The sequence below is a fragment of the Mesoplodon bidens genome, assembly GCF_964165515.1.
Source record: "Mesoplodon bidens genome assembly, chromosome: 14".
Classification (NCBI taxonomy): domain Eukaryota; kingdom Metazoa; phylum Chordata; class Mammalia; order Artiodactyla; family Ziphiidae; genus Mesoplodon; species Mesoplodon bidens.
In genome coordinates this window covers 59,917,576-59,933,970 of record NC_138170.1, presented here as the reverse complement: position 1 = coordinate 59,933,970, position 16,395 = coordinate 59,917,576, and the positions used below count along the sequence as shown (strand labels likewise).

At 47.7% G+C, this 16,395-nt stretch overlaps 1 protein-coding gene across 1 annotated transcript in view; it reads left to right on the top strand.

Moving 5' to 3' along the window:
- VIT (vitrin) overlaps positions 1-16,395 on the top strand; it is a gene marked incomplete at its 3' end in the record, with an annotated part of 96,676 nt that overhangs the window by 61,059 nt on the left and 19,222 nt on the right. The window contains exons 8-9 of the mRNA XM_081254306.1: positions 1,476-1,538; positions 6,938-7,085. Of these exons, the coding sequence (XP_081110432.1) occupies positions 1,476-1,538; positions 6,938-7,085 (211 nt within the window). The remainder of the gene's footprint in view (positions 1-1,475; positions 1,539-6,937; positions 7,086-16,395) is intronic.

The window sequence follows — 16,395 nt, the reverse complement described above, 5'->3', positions numbered from 1 at the left end:
CCTGGCCGTGACTAGATCAAGATTCGTACAGCAGGTGGCACAGAGACTAAGCTCAGCTAGAGAAGGCTTTCCAACAGTGTCACCTCCGACATTAGGGTCTGGTGACCATGCGAAGGGCCCACTGAAACTCCTACAGGGAGGCCTGGGTAAGGGACAAGACTGGATCACTAAGAGGGAAGGAAATGTGAAGACAAAAAAGCAGAAGGGAGTGAGTTCCAGGCCCCCAAAATGGGTTAGACCCTCACCCCGCCTGGGAGCATACTTTGACTTCCTTCTGTTTCTTCTTCCTTCTTTGCACCAGGGATTCAGGTTTTCCCTTCACATGAATGAATGTTGTTCCCTGTTTACTGCGTTAAGTGTTTGAAACTCCAACAGCAAATGCGGCCTTCTGACTCTTGGTTCAAGGGCAGATTTTGCTGGTGGGTGGGTGGGTGGGGGAGATGGAGGAGAGGACCCCAGCCTCTGGACATGTATTTCTTCCCCTCCCAGAGCTCCTGGCTGAGAAATGCCATTTGTGATTTTTTTAAATGATGTGAGCAAGCTGACCTTTAATGGGGAGATGAACTCATGTGCTTTGCAAACTGGAAAAAATGAACAAGCCAGGAGAAAGCTCACCACAGCCAGGAGCGAGCAGAGCCCTTAGCACCTTGCTCCACTGGGGGAGACTCTCAGTGGGCTCTACCCAGCATCCCAGAAACGGGGAGACCCATTTCTGGTTGGTGCTGCAAGTTTCACTCTGCCCAAGAAACTCATTGGCCTTACCAAGCCTAAAGAGACTCGTATGTATTGTCTTTATTTCCTTATATGATATATTCGTGAACTTGGCTCCTAGGTGAACAGCTCTAAAGAAGACCCCTGAGGCTGAAATTCAACTCACATACACGCCCTCTCCAAGCCCTAAACCCTTTTGCATCTGTACTCTGGTCTCAGACTGCTGGAGGGGAAGGGAAGCATTATAGACCCTCTTATTTGTTTGAGTTGCTTGTATCTCATCTCTTCCCCTCCAGTCTACACCCAACCCCCATTAGACTGTCCTCGGTCTCACTCATCTTTGTTCATCAACTCAGTCTCTGAATGTTGACTGAGGACCACAGGAAAGGTTCACGTGATGAGTGAGACATGCGCCCTGACCTCAAGGTTTTCAGAATTTTACAGAGGGATAATTTACACTGGCAAAGTGCTTAATGCTTTCAGATAAGGAAACTATGGCTGTCTCCTAACGGGCAGTAGGGGACAAATCTCAAGTCTCCTGACTTCAAATGCCTGTAAGCACCCAGGGGAGCACTGTGTCTCTAGTAGGCTGTCGGTAAGCATTCATTCTTCTCTCTTAAGACGGGGGTGTTATGGAGAAGAGTACACTTAGTAAGCCACGCCCCTTGAGCTGAGTGTGAATATCCATTTTGTCCCCATCCCTGGGGTGAGGCCAGATGCTTCCTGTTCTTGTAAGTCACCAAAAGTTTTACTGCTCTTTCCAGGATTTGTTCCAAAAAAAGAATTAAGCACACAGTCTTTGGAGCCAGTATCCCAGGGAGATCCAAGTAAGTTAATTGACAACTAGAAATGCATAGTGGCTTTGACATCTGATCTGCTCTCCCCTCTCCCCACTCACTCCCACCCTAACCCGCCTCTCTCCTACCCTGGATCTATTTATCTCCTCTCTTCTGTCACTTTTTTCTAAGGGGAAAGGGAAGCTTTTGAAGGATTTACACTATCTATGTGCAAGAGGGGGAGAGGATCAGATGTTTAAAACATCGCTATGGCAACAGGGTGGGGTGGAGTGGGGTGACAAAGCGGATGAAAGGAGGAGACTCGCTTGCCAGCGAGGACAGTGGTCCAGTGGAGATGATGGTACACAGAGCTCAGAGAGGGAAGCGTAAATGGAGAGAAATGGGCAAATTCAAGAGATAGAGAAGGAAGAATCTAGAGGGTTAGAGGTAGAAGTGCAAGAGAGGGAGCCGTTAAAGATGATTTGGACAACTAGGGCAAATGGTGCTGCCATGAGGACTACTGGGGACCGAGCACATTGGGGCAGGAGAGTGTTTACATCTATCATCTTCTGTAAGATGTTTGGTCTATCAGAGAGTTAACTACCCAGATCTGACATTCTGAAAGGACAGCCCAGCCAGAAATTTAGAGTTGGAAGATGATGAGCCATAGTTCAAGGCCAAAGCTGTCAGAACAGAAAATGTGACCTAGGGAGACGGGATAGAGTAAGAAGAAACAGACGACTTAAACCTGAAGACCTTTAAGACTAACTCGGTGGAAGAGAAGCCACCTGAGGATACCAGAAAGAAGGGACCAGAGAAAAAGAGGAAAACCAGGAGGGAGCTGTGTGTTGCAAGCCAAGGAGAGCACCTGCAAATTCTCCCAGAAAGTTGCGACAAGTCAGCCACCAATGGGCTGTGAGTCTCAACTCACCTCTGGGTGAGAACCACCTGAAGACATTTTTTTTTAACTTTTTTTTTTTTTTGGCATGGACCATTTTTAAAGTCTTTATTGAATTTGTTGCAATACTGCTACTATTTTATGTTTTGGGTTTTTGGCCACAAGGCATGTGGGATCTTAGCTCCCCGACCAAGGGATCAAACCCGCAACCCCTGCATTGGAAAGCGAAGTCTTAACCACTGGACCACCAGGGAAGTCCCACCTGAAAACATTTTTTAAAAGGAAAGATACCAATTCCTGCCTCATACCTACTGAATCAGTCTCTCCCTAGATCTTGCTACTCAAAGTGTGGTCTGAGGACCAGCAGCATTGGCATCACCTGGGAGCTTGTTAGAAATGCAAAATCTCAGACTCCCCCCCACCCAGACCTACTGAATCAAGCAATTCCTTTGCATGCTAACCCTTGAGAAGCACCACCTGGAGTGATTCCCAGGCATCTTTATTTATTGAAGCTGCATAAGCAACTCGGATACTTATCCAGGGTTAAGAAACACTGGCTAATATACTGGCCAACAAAAAGCATTAGTCTATAAAATTGTATCACGTTGAAGAAAACCAAAGCAATTAAGAAAATTGGTAGATTGCTTACTGTAGACTCTCTGTCTTACCTTTTCCTCCTCCTGCTGCAACCTCAGTGACCGCAATAATTGCTCATGCTGGACATTTCATAACCCAGTACTGTCCTTTCGTATTGCTGTTGTCATCTTCACATCAGCATTTTTTTGCAGGCCTCTCACTGTTGTGGCCTCTCCTGCTGTGGAGCACAGGCTCCGGACGCGCAGGCTCAGCAGCCATGGCTCACGGGCCCAGCCGCTCCGCAGCGTGTGGGATCTTCCCGGACCGGGGCACGAACCCGTGTCCCCTGCATCGGCAGGTGGACTCTCAACCACTGCGCCACCAGGGAAACCCCCACATCAGCGTGTTTTTATGTCTGTATGAGAAAGCCACTAGGGTCTCAGTGAGCACATGCCCTGAGCGGGAGCCATTGTCATTAAAACATTCTTGGAAAGGAGGAGCAAAGGTGATCCCAATATCAGCCATCAGGCTAATGAGTGAAGAGAACAGAAGAAACAGAGAAACACCTCACCTCCTTAAAACCTATGAAATCAACATGTCAATCTTGAACACAGTTCAAGATGTAAGAAATAAGGAGAGGGATTTCCCTGGTGGCACAATGGTTAAGAATCCGCCTGCCAGTGCAGGGGACACGGGTTCGAGCCCTGGTCTGGGGAGATCCCACAGGCTGTGGAGCAACTAAGCTCGTGCGCCACAACTACTGAAGCCCGTGTGCCTAGAGCCCGTGCTGCGCAACAAGGGAAGCCACCGCAATGAGAAGCCCGTGCACCGCAACGAAGAGTAGCCCGTGCACCGCAACAAACCGCAACGAAGAGTAGCCCCCGCTCGCCACAACTAGAGAAAGCCCACATGCAGCAACGAAAACCCAACGCAGCCAAAGATAAATTAATTTTTAAAAAATAAGGAGAGGGCTTCCCTGGTGGCGCAGTGGTTGAGAGTCCCCCTGCAGATGCAGGAGGCACGGGTTCATGCCCCGGTCCGGGAAGATCCCACATGCCGCAGAGCGGCTGGGCCTGTGAGCCATGGCTGCTGAGCCTGCGCGTCCGGAGCCTGTGCTCCGCAACGGGAGAGGCCACAACAGTGAGAGGCCCGCGTACCGCAAATAAATAAATAAATAAATGAGAAAAAATGGTCTAGGAAGAACTAACATAGTTGCTACAAAACGTGTACTCTTCTTCGTTTAAAAAGAAAATCCCCTGTGGCCCTTACTGTAATTAAGTTTTTTTTTTTAAGGTTTTCATTTAAAAAGGCATATTGGGGCTTCCCTGGTGGCGCAGTGGTTGAGAATCTGCCTGCTAATGCAGGGGACATGGGTTCGAGCCCTGGTCTGGGAAGATCCCACATGCCGCGGAGCAACTAGGCCCGTGAGCCACAACTACTGAGCCTGTGCTCCACAACAAGAGAGGCCACGACAGTGAGAGGTCCGCGCGCCGCGATGAAGAGTGGCCCCCACTTGCCACAACTAGAGAAAGCCCTTGCACAGAAACGAAGACCCAACGCAGCCAAAAATAAAAACAAATAAATTAAAAGAAGGCTCAACATTAAAAAAAAAAAAAAGCCAACTGTTATAAAAATAAATAAATAAATAAATAAATAAAAAGGCATATTGAACTCTAATCTGCTGACATCTGAAGGAAAACCTCTCTTCAGGGGTGCTTCTCAAACTTTAATGTGCATAGGAATCACCTGGGGATCTTGCTAAACTGAGATCTGTTTCTATAGGTCGGGGTGGAGCCTGGGAGTCCGTCCACATTTCCAGCATAGGTGCCAGTGGGCGACAAGCCCTAAAGAGCACCACTGCCACCTGCTGGCGCAATTCACATCGCAAGCCCAGACCTAGGAAAGAGAGGGTTGGCCCTGTGTGGGGAACATGCCAAGCCATAGAGCAGTTCTTCTTCTCTTTTGCTTTATCTCAGGCTTTAGTGGCATCTCTAAACTCTGCTTCTTGATTTTATTTGCTTCTTCCAATCTTCATCTCAAGGATCATGCTTGAGCATAGACAGTTTGGGGTCAGCAAAGGACAGGGGAAGCCAGCTGCACAGGAAGAGTCGGCAGGCCCTGACCATCCAGGCACACAGGGTCTAAAAGCTTGCGAAGTCCCCAGTGAGCCAAGGCACTGATTCCAGATGGAGCAGAGTCAGCCAGGCCCAGAGAGGCCCCTGTCATCACCTACTTCTCCTCTGGTTTTGATTGCCATGCACCACAGCAACAGAATAAAGCATGTTCTCAGAACTTTTTCCCTTAACCTGCCAATTCTGTAGTATCACTCTTGACTAAAAATTTCTCATCAATTCTACTTAAAACTGTATCAACTCATGTTCATTTCTCGCTTTCATTAAAAAAAAAAAATATATATATATATATATATCCCTCCCTGCCATGGAGCTTCTCCTTTTGGGGAATGGGAGGACCCCAGTCCCATGGAAGCAACACAGTGCAGAGAACAGAAGTGGAAAACAGCCTCATGGGCGATCGTGTGGCAGCTCAGAGATCCAGGCTGGTCTGGACAGCTGCACCCTTCCCACACAGGGCAGAGCTGTCCCCCATGTCCTCCTGGACACTCCAGTCCAGAAATTTCTAATTTTACTGTCTCTCTCCTTTTCGCCCACGGAACACTGCTTTGAAATATTTTTGTCTCCCAAATTGCAGTTGTTAAAAAACTCATTCCTCATTTTTTGTTAATCAAGGGACTGTATACCTCCCAATAAGAAACTTCTGATCAGCGTTGAACTTCTGATCAGTTTTATCATCCTGAGATGATATAATTTCAGTCGAGAGCAAAAAAGACACCAACTTGGACTTCCCTGGTAGAGCAGTGGTTAGGAATCCGCCCGCCAATGCAGGGAACACAGGTTCAAGCCCTTGTCCGAGAAGATTCTACATGCAGCGGAGCAGCTAAGCCCGTGCGCCACAGCTACTGAGCCTGCACTCTAGAGCCCGCGAGCCGCAACTACTGAGCCCACGTGCCAGAACTACCGAAGCCCGTGTGCCTAGAGCCCGTGCTCTGCGACAAGAGAAGCCACTGCAATGAGAAGCCCGTGCACTGCAACGAAGAGCAGCGCCCACTCGCCACAACTAGAGAAAGCCCGCGCGCAGCAACAGAAGACCCAACGCAGCCAAAAATAAATAAATAAAAAAGACACCGGCTTCTACTTGCTTACGTGGCTTTCCATCAATTCCTTTCAGTGTTTGAAAGTTTGAACCAGCTTGCAGCCCCACCATCCCCCCACCTTCATCCTAACCTTCATCTACTTGCAGAGGTCCCGAGATCCTAACCAGAGCTGTCCTAGTCTTTATTACTACTAAAAGAAGGGGCAAAAATCTAAGGTAGCCACAAATAAGAACAGGTATCTGTCGATACAGGTGGATAATTTCTATGGTTGCCCCACACAGGGAACTGAAGGATAAGATAAGTATCCATTTCTCAATCTACACTTCCTGCCCTCCCCTCAGCACTGGCCCTGCAGATTCTTCCCACTTTTATAGAGAGCCAACACACAATTCTAAAAAGTTAGGATGAGAGTAAAAGACCATAAGCTCCAGGGACTCAGGCTGGGTGAATGCCCGCATCTGGGGTCTGCACTTATATGGTCTGAACTAGGAGACCATTTTGAGGGCCTTCTTAGACTTGACTGGGAGGTCCCTGCTTCTGAAGTCTGTAACTGTGGCTGATACAGAAACTTCAACAGCAGTCATGGAAGTAAGTACCAGCCCAGTGTCTAGGACCTTGGTGCCCGGTGAAAATCAGTTATGGATATAAATAAATAAGTATACCTTACATCTTGCTACTTATTTTTTTTAACTTTCTTTGCGTTGGCATCTCGTGGGGGGGGGCTCTGGTGGAGGAAGCGGGGAGTGAGCAGTGAATGCAATGAGAGAGAGAAGCAAAATAACAGAGTCCCTTTCCATTCCTTAGGCTGCAAAATTGACTTGTCATTTTTAATTGATGGGAGTGCGAGCATTGGCAAACGTCGATTCCGAATCCAGAAGCAGTTCCTGGTCGATGTTGCCCAAGCTCTTGACATTGGCCCTGCTGGTCCACTGATGGGTGTTGTTCAGTATGGGTAAGTGCTGCTCTGAATTCAGAAATCAAGGGATGTCCCATGCTTAATTTTGTGGCAGAAAAAAATACCGACACATCCTAGAGCATAGCAGACTCATCCTCTTCCCTGATACAAATGTAAATGAAAGAAACTGGAGCAATCCAGATGCCGCTGAAGAAATCTGAGGCTTCCAGAAGGAGGGACAAGTTAATCCACATTTGAAAGTAAATGGCATTTGCACTCCTGACTGGTAGAGAGAATATTTGTTTGGGAATTAAGAGAGCCGAGTTCAAGTTTTTGCTCAGCCAATAACAAGCTGTGTGGCCTTGGGCTAGGCCTTCACCTCTCTCAAGGTCAGTTTCCTCATCAAGGTTGGCCCCCTTTCAACCCTGACTATTAGAATATTTGTTTGAGGGTCTCCTGTGCTCCACCTATAGGTGGGATGCCCAGAAAACATGGTGCTTTAGGTTAAACTTTCTCCTTTCTCTGGACAACCTTAGGCCTCTACACTGGTACTGGGAAATCTCACCCGACAATGGGGAGGACTGGGGTGGGGGGGGAAGGGATGGCCCCCAGCACTCACTCAGGTGACTGTCCCCAGTCCATTTTACTATTCTACGTAGGGTAGAAATTGAGGGCTCATACTAACATCCAATCTCAACTTTTCTCTCACTGGGGATAATAAGTCAATCTTATTTCAGATGTAATAGATTTCTTGCTAAAGCAGATATACAGATAGATATCAACTGAAAATAAATAGGCAATCAAAGGCGTAAACAAACACAAATCTCAAATAACAGGTGGGCTTTTCATCAAGAGCCATTAAGGGCAGGATAACTGTTTCACTTTCCACAAAGGATCTCAGGCACAACCCGCCCCTCCTTCTCCCAGATCTGCAACTTAGCCTCGGCCTTGGACACTAACCTAGGCCTTGGTACCTCTTGCTCAGAAGCCACAGTCTTAAAAGTAAAAAACACACACCTGACAACATCTGGGGCCGTCTCTGGTCCCTTCAAATGTTTCCCGGGGACATCCCAGAACAGCATTTTAACCAAGGTTGTTATGTCACAGACACTAGAATATTTAGTTTTGAGATGTCCAAAGGAAAAAAAAAATGCTTTATTTTCATAAGAACCTATAATGTTTGTATTTTTAGAGTTAAATTCCAATAACATATTTAGCACTATCTTCTATTTCTGTGAAGGAAAATAGCTAAGTTGCACGTCAGAGCCAAATATATGAAAATAACCAATTGCTACACATGTTAATTCTCAATGTCAGATGTTCTGGAGGATTTTAACTTGAAATAGGAAAATACGTGGTTTTGGTCATTGTTTTCTTGTTTTCAAGACGTCAACCTATTTTCATTCCTGTGTTACTTTTTAAAGTTAGCAGATGAATAGCAAGCTTCTCTGGGGAGGAAATGTAAGCGTTTTAGTGCCAGATGTTCCCGGTCAGTTTTATTGGGGGGTTCAAAGCTTGGTATGTCATCTTGCATTAAAAATAGCTGCTTTAAAAGCTGTGTAGACCAAGGTTTATAGGAGAATATGAAAATAAGGTGATAAATATGTCAAGGAAAAGAAAGATGGCAGGAGCACTGTGTTGTGTGCTGATGGGAACATGGATTAAAGAACAAATGTAGCAGGGAAGGAAAAAATTCAATAAAGACTCCTTGCCTCAAAAAGACATTTTCTCTCACGTGTTCCTAATGTGATCACCATTTACAGGGAAGAGTTTACCTCCACGCTTTCCAACGTCACTTTCTAAAAATGCCTTCCCTATTCATCTTTTTTTCCATCCAGGGTCCTTATTAATTTAAAGCCCTTAAGGGAAATGTGTCTGTTTTCCTTTACTTTATGCTCATACAAACCGATCAATCATCTTCACCCTCCTTCGGCCACGGGGTGGAGTGGAAAACACAATGACCTGGTGACAGGACGTCTTGAATTTTAGCCTTAGTTCCGCTGTGTGACCCTAAGCAAGTCACCTAACCTCTCCATGTAAGAGCTGCCATCTCTAAAGTACAGGCCGGTCGGACCAGATGATTTATTAGGGCTCTGCCAGCCCTGTTGTTCTGTAATCCAGTGACTGGCTCTGTACTCAGAAGACATCCAGTCAATGAATGTTGGGTGAACATGCTGGGTGAGCATCCTCTCCCTTCCCACCTCAGGTTCTGATTAGGTGGGTGAATGATCAGCAATGAAATGATGGCTGCACAGAGGTTATACATCCGTCAGGGGAATGTGGGGAACAAAATCAGTTGGAGAGAGGCATTAGGAAGGTGTGGTGAGGCCGAAGGGGAAATCCACACACCCAGCCGAAATTGCTTTTATGTCAGCCACCTGGGTGGCTCCCATCCGTCCTTTCTTCAGCAAATGGTCTTAGTGCGAGAGAGGGCAGGGGGTCGGGTAGGAAAGGGTATGGGGGCAGAGGTCGATGCAGACATGGGGCCAGTGTTTCTGGAAAAGGGCTTTCCAGTGCTTGGCTGGCTGGGAAACTGATTCCTCTACTGGTCCTTTGGGTTCTCACCGGATTCTAGTGCCCAGCTCACAACCACAGGGAATCGACCCCGCTCCCTCAGAATCACAGAGCAATGGGGCCTTAGAAAGCTCCTCGTTCCACTTCCTTGTGTTACAATGAGGAAACAAGGCTCTAAAAGAAATGACCACCTTGGCAAGAATGAGCACTCAAGGTGAGACCGGGGCTGGAAAGGCGCTGGCCAAGGTTGGAAGACTCCCGAGCTCAGAATTTCTCCTGCTCTCAGGCCTCCCCTCTGTCACCGCTGCCGTGGGTCCACATGGGAGACCCACCCCCCGAAGATTCCTTCCCTTGGTTTTCCTTAGAGCTCAGGCAGAACTTAGACTTTTAAATTTGGAATTTAGAAGACTCATACTATTAACAGGAAACAGAAGGCAAATAAGAAATAAAAATACGAGAAGGATAAAAATGACCTGATGTACAAAATGCTCGTTCTGTATCCTGATCAGTAAGCATCCTACACAAAGATATTTTGGATGCAGGAAACAGAAAACCAACCCAGGCAGGCAGGTGACGGGAGAGTGATGTCATTCCCTCCCTCCTCCTTTCCCTGCATCTCCTCGTCTCTCTGCTTGTCCTCTCCGTTCTCTCCTCAGTGGACCAGCGTCATCCCCTGCCAGGCTCGTGGTTTCTGCTCCTCTGTAACTTCCCCCTTGCCCTGCTGGGCTCCTAATTCTGGTCCAGACCAGGGGGAGCCCCTCAGCCCCCGTGATGACAGCATGCTCCCTCTCCCACATCCCCCCACCCGCACCTGCAGAGGCTCAGAGCCCAGGCCCGCGTTAACCTTTCAGCAACCACAGCGTTCCTTCCACAGTCATCATGCACCTCCAGTAAGAGACGCAGCGTATGACACAGACGCAGAGAGGTTGAGTGTCTTCCCTAAGAACACACAGCTAAATGCATGACCACTGGGGAGAGGAGAGATGTTAAATCTTGGGTTAATCCCTAAAATGTCAAACCAAATTGACTTCAGGATTTTGATCCTCTGCCAAGAAAGCTCCTGATAATGGAGGCTTTCCACCAAACTGAGGACAGAGACACGGCTGAAGACAAAGCCAAGGCTCAAGCCCCCATCTTGCACACGTGTTCTAATTTACAGTTAAACAGCCAACATGCCCGTGATCGCGCTTACAACCAACAGGAACATTAAGAGGCCAGATGAAAGCATGGCCAGAGCAAGTCGCTGTTAGGTGAAGCCCAGCAAACAGAATAAGGAAGGGAAGCCGCTCACATTTTAGCCGCCACCTGGATCCACAGGGGCTAAATGCCCGCTGGACCTTCCATAGGATTTTGTTTTTATCCCTGATTTCAGTATAAATGGAACAGAATTGCACAGGTTCTTTTGAACTTTGTAATCAACCCCAGGATACCAACATTGGAAAACAGCTGTAGAATAAAGCCAAATATCGGTTTCTCTTCATTTCAAAGTGAAATCCGTTTTTCTTTGCTCATGGTTCTCTGACAGGCGCCCGCTGTTTTGGCTCTGAGGTGGGCTGCATCTCCTTCCTTTTTTTTTTTTCTTGGCGTTACACGGGCCTCTCACTGTCGTGGCCTCTCCCGCTGCAGAGCACAGGCTCCGGACGCGCAGACTCAGCGGCCATGGCTCATGGGCCCAGCCGCTCCGCGGCATGTGGGATCTTCCCGGACCAGGGCACGAACCCGCGTCCCCTGCATTGGCTGGCGGACTCTCAACCACTGCACCACCAGGGAAGCCCTCTCCTTACTTTTTTACTTCACAGCCCACCCGACTCAGCCCTGACTGAGCACCCTCAGCTGAGCCTCTCTTCCTGTCCCCAAAAGCGGGAAGGATGCCCAAGGGCTCCCGTGGATCAGCTGAGCCACTGAGTGTGGGGCAACTAGAGCAGGGAGAAGCAACGAGCTGTCGGGTCTGGTGTGATGGGCAGAATAATGGCCGCAAAGCTGCCCACGTCTGGAACCCCTGGAGGTGTTACCTCACAGAGCAGGAGGGGCTCTGTGGATGTGGTCAAAGTCAAGGACCCTGAGATGGGGAGACTGTCCTGGATTACCCAGTGTCCCAGTCCAATCAGCTGAGTCCTTAAAAGCAGAGAACCTTTCCCAGCTATTATCAGTTGGAGGGGGATGTGACTACGGAAGATTAGTCTCCCTCTCCCTCTCCCTCTCCCTCTCCCTCTCCCCCTCCCTCTCCCAGGAGCAGAGCCCTGCCAGGGAGACCCAATTCCGGCTTCTGGCCTCCAGAGCTGTAAACTGATAAGTGTGTTGTTGAAGCCCCTAAGTTTACAACTGAGATAGGCAACTAATACCCCTGGCGAGGAGGACCACTCTGTCACATTTCCTTGAGCCTGCAGCAAAGGAAGGAATGGGAGGGGCTGGGGCATGAGCCCCAGCTGGAGGGGGCCTGGGAGTTGCAAGTCTCAGCACCTCAGGACTTCAGAGCAGGAAGGGCGTGCCCAGCCCCGTTCACGCTGTGATCACCAGGGGAGCTTTTAGAGATGCTGATGCCTGGGCCCCATCCCAGCCCTATTAAACCAGAATCCTGCAAATACCCAGAAGCTGGTCTTTTCATCTGTAATTCCAGTCTGTAGCCAAGGTGAGAATCACCAACTCCCCGAGAGAGAGAGGGACAGCTCGGCTTCCCAGGTGAGAGGGCAGCACCCGGCCGAGCACCGGTCTCTCCAACTGCTGCCCCGTCCTCTCCTCACGCCCTCAGCCTACTCTGCCTTTACAGGAACTAACAGCACCCGAACAGCCGCCTGACTGCCTGAGAGGGCTCTCCAGGGCCTAATGGCACTTGCGAAGACCCCCCTGCCACTTCTCTCTCAAGGCAGGTGAACCCTTGAGCCACAGGCCTCGGGGACACAGTCTCAAAGCTGAATGAGCTGGGAATACAGCTCACACAAGCATCTTATGCTTTTCCTGTTCCCCACCACGCGGTCCTCCCAGAGGGACAAAGGTAATGAGGACACTGCCCTCGACTTGCACCACTCTTCTACTCAACGGCTCCCCTTGACCCCCCATCGCACATCGCTGGGGCTTATCCCAGTGCCCCCCACCCATGCTGAGATCATTCTCCCTAGACCCCTGGACCATTCTGCTAGAGAAGTAGGTGGCCACCCCCACGCACATTAGAACCACTTGGGGAGCATCTGAAAATCCCAATGCCCAGACCCAACCTCAGATCGATTAAATCAGAATTTCTGAGTGTGGGACCCAAGCGTCATTCATTTTTAAAACTCCCCAGGTGATTCTGTTGCACAACCAGAATGTGAAGGCGCAAATATTCCCACGGGGCTGTGCTCTCATCTGGTGAACGCTGTGTCCCGGGCCCCTCCTGTCTCCCCGCCAGGTTGCCACCCTAGGGCTACAGGAGCTCCATCCTCCTCCCTCCTCTCAGCCTTTCTTATGCCTGATCCAGACTTCTTATTTATCCTTCTCCCTTCCCCTTATCACTGGCAGCCCCACTGCTGATTTTCTTGATTCTTACAGCATCGTCTAAGACATTGCCACTCAAAATGGGATCCACGGCCTCACCTGGGAGGCTGTTAGAAAGGCAGAACCTCGGACCTCACACCCAACCTGCAGAGTTAGAATCTACATTTTAGGGACTTCACTTGTGGCACAGTGGTTAAGAATCTGCCTGCCAGTGCAGGGGACACAGGTTCGATCCCTGGTCTGGGAAGATACCACATGCAGTGGAGCAATTAAGCCCATGCGCCACAACTACTGAGCCTGAGCTCTAGAGCCTGCAAGCCACAACTACTGAACCCGCATGCTGCAACTACTGAAGCCCGTGCACCTAGATCCCGTGCTCCACAACAAGAGAAGCCATTGCAGTGAGAAGCCCGTGCACCGCAATGAAGAGTAGCCCCCGCTCGCCGCAACTAGAGAAAGCCCGTGCACAGCAAGGAAGACCCAACGCAGCCAAAAATAAATTAAAAAAAAAAAAAAAAGAATCTACATTTTAACAAAATCCCCAGGTGACGGGGCCAAATGGCTAAGTTTGGGAAGCACCAAACACTGTGTCTGTTGCCAAGACATTCCGTGTCCCTGGACTTAACTAGCCCAGCGACGTGGTAACAGACAGCAAGCCGGACAGCCCCCTGGCTCCAGAGTAATTCTTAGAACAGCAGATTACTCATCCACATTTCCTCCAGCAGGAAGACGCTTGCAGATTAATTTTCTATTTTTTGGTGGAGGAGTGGAATTATTGTTGCTAATTACCAAAAAAAACCCCTACTCCTCTAAAAACAAGATTTGATTATAAGACTGCTCCACGGCTCTGATCCTAGGAAATGTGAGAAAGGCCAGTGTCCTTTCAAAAGGGGCTAGCTGTACTAATTCCCTCAGCAGGTCGGCCTGGGCCCCATGCTCAGTCCTTTGTAGGGAGGGGCAGAATCATTTTCACTCCAAGTGGGTAATACCCTCAAGGGACAAGTCTGCCACCTGACCTGCAGCCAGCAGCATGCCCTTAGGCAACCAGGGTCACCCTAGAACATCCTCCTGAGTTCACAGGCATGGTTCATCTCAATGACTAAGTCCATAAATCATCACACTTTAGCATTAATTAAAAGGCTAAGGATAGTCATTTATTTTATTGTAACCTTAAGGTGATGGTGCCTTGTTGTAGGAAACAGTTTCAAAAGGTTCTTGTTATCGGGAATATGGTTAGTTAATGTGTCTCTACTGGCATAAAAATTCATTTGAGAGGCTCACTCTATGTGACTCAAAGCGTTATGGGGTAAACCAATAGACTCTGGGACTTTAACCAAATGGGAACCTTAGGACTGAAAGGGCCTCAGAAGTCCTCTAAAATCCAGGGCTTCCCAAACTGTCCCAAGGATGGGATTCATCTGGATCCCTTATTTAAAAAAATCCCCACCCCCAGCCCAGACCTACTGAATTGAGTTTCTGCTGGGAGGAGACCTGGTAACCTGTGTAGTTTAACAGGGTGACAGAGGTGAGACTTGTCATCAGGGAGGCCTGGAGACACTGATGCTCTGTCCAGCTCCCTGCCCCCAGGCCCCAGCCTTCCTAGGAATCACCTGTGCCCATCTCTAACAGGCATTCTTTCTTCTCACACACTTGCAGGATAGTCCTTTCCTATTGCATGAATTATCCCTTTCTATGCATAGTCAAATGCTGGCTCCCTGTCATTTCTCTTCATTAGTCTTAGCTCTTTTTCCAAACATAGAACAATTTGATATTTGCCCCTTGAGCTGTAAATCTTTATTTTCTTCTCTTATTTTCAAAGGAAATCTTTGATATCACTGAGGGGAAAAATGTGTTTTCCTTTAATGAGATCTTCTAATAAAATCACAAATTAAAATGTTGCTTACATTAAAATATAGTGGCACGTCTCTTTGAACTTTTAAAATAATCTTCATCTCTGAAAAGGCACCAGGATAGGGGTAGGGATTTTATTTAAATAAAAGGGTTCTCCTTTTATTAAAAAAAAATCCCCACCCCTAGCCTGGTGCCTTTTAAACAAAAGGCCACCAGCCCATATATCCTAAAAAAGGACACATACACCCCTGTGCTCTGGTACTGAGAGCTGCCACAGACTGCAGGTTAAAGACTTAGCATTCATTCCTATAATTTAATTACATTACATTTTAACAAAGATTTATTGAGTGTTTACCACGGTCTAAGCACTATGCCATTTGCAGGGGATACTAATGTAAAATTCATCTAAGTGGTTTGATTACATTTGCCTGTAAGTCCCTTGGTGGATGAGCTCTGCGGCTTTACTACTAATCATAATTTTAGCAACTGGAAAGAGTTTCAGAGGTCCTCTGATCCAACCTTTCAATTCATTAAAAATAAATAACTGTGACAGAGATTCTGTTCTTCGGGACTTCACCAGCTAGTAAGGGAGGCGATATCTTTAAGAGACATAACATTAAATAAAATGAAAAGCATCTATTCATTGGGTATATGAATAGCTCATCTGTCTGCTTCTGAAGATAGATTCATCTACCGCTATGATGTAATAGGGGAAGAGAGTGGGGTGTGGAGCTCAGAGGGGAGTGTTCAGCTCTACCCGGGATGACCTAGAGAGGAGAGGAGAGGACATCTGAGCTTCCTCCTTCCCTCCCTTCCTTCCTTCCTTCCTTTCCATAATTCTCTATTACACCCTGCATGCTAAGCACCAGGGATAGGAAACACTGGGACATAGCACCTGTTCACAAGTAGGTTACAGTCAATCTTCATGATTTACAGATCCCATATCTGCAAATTCACCTACTCCCTAAAATGTACTTGTATCTCCAAAATCAATACTTATGGCACTTTCACAGTTGTTGTGTGGACATGCACAGAGAGGGTATGAAATATACAACATTCCCAGCTGAGGTTCAACAAGGCGATGCTCTGCCTTCTAGTTTCAGCTCGTTATTGTAAACAAGTGTCCTTTTCACAGTCTATTTAGCACCTCATTTTTCTGCTACTCATTGGTGATTTCACTATTTTTAATGGCCCCAAGTGTAGTGTTGAAGCGCGACCTAGTGTTCTAAGCACAAGAAGGCTGTGATGTGCTTATGGAGAAACTGCAAGTGTTAGATAAAATCCCTTCAGGCAACTTACTGTGCTGTTGGTCATGAGTTCAATAATAATGAATTGATGATTTGGTATATTCAGCCAAAAAAAGAGGAAATTTGTTGATCTGTGTGTGATCAACAGATTTGATCTGCTCGAGAAAGTGCTAAAGTACCTAATATCTATAATGTATGATGAAGCTATGGAAAAGGCTGAAGTTAGGAATTCATGAAATGATGACTGATTTTTTTTTTTTTAAGCACAGTGGATAGCACTGTGA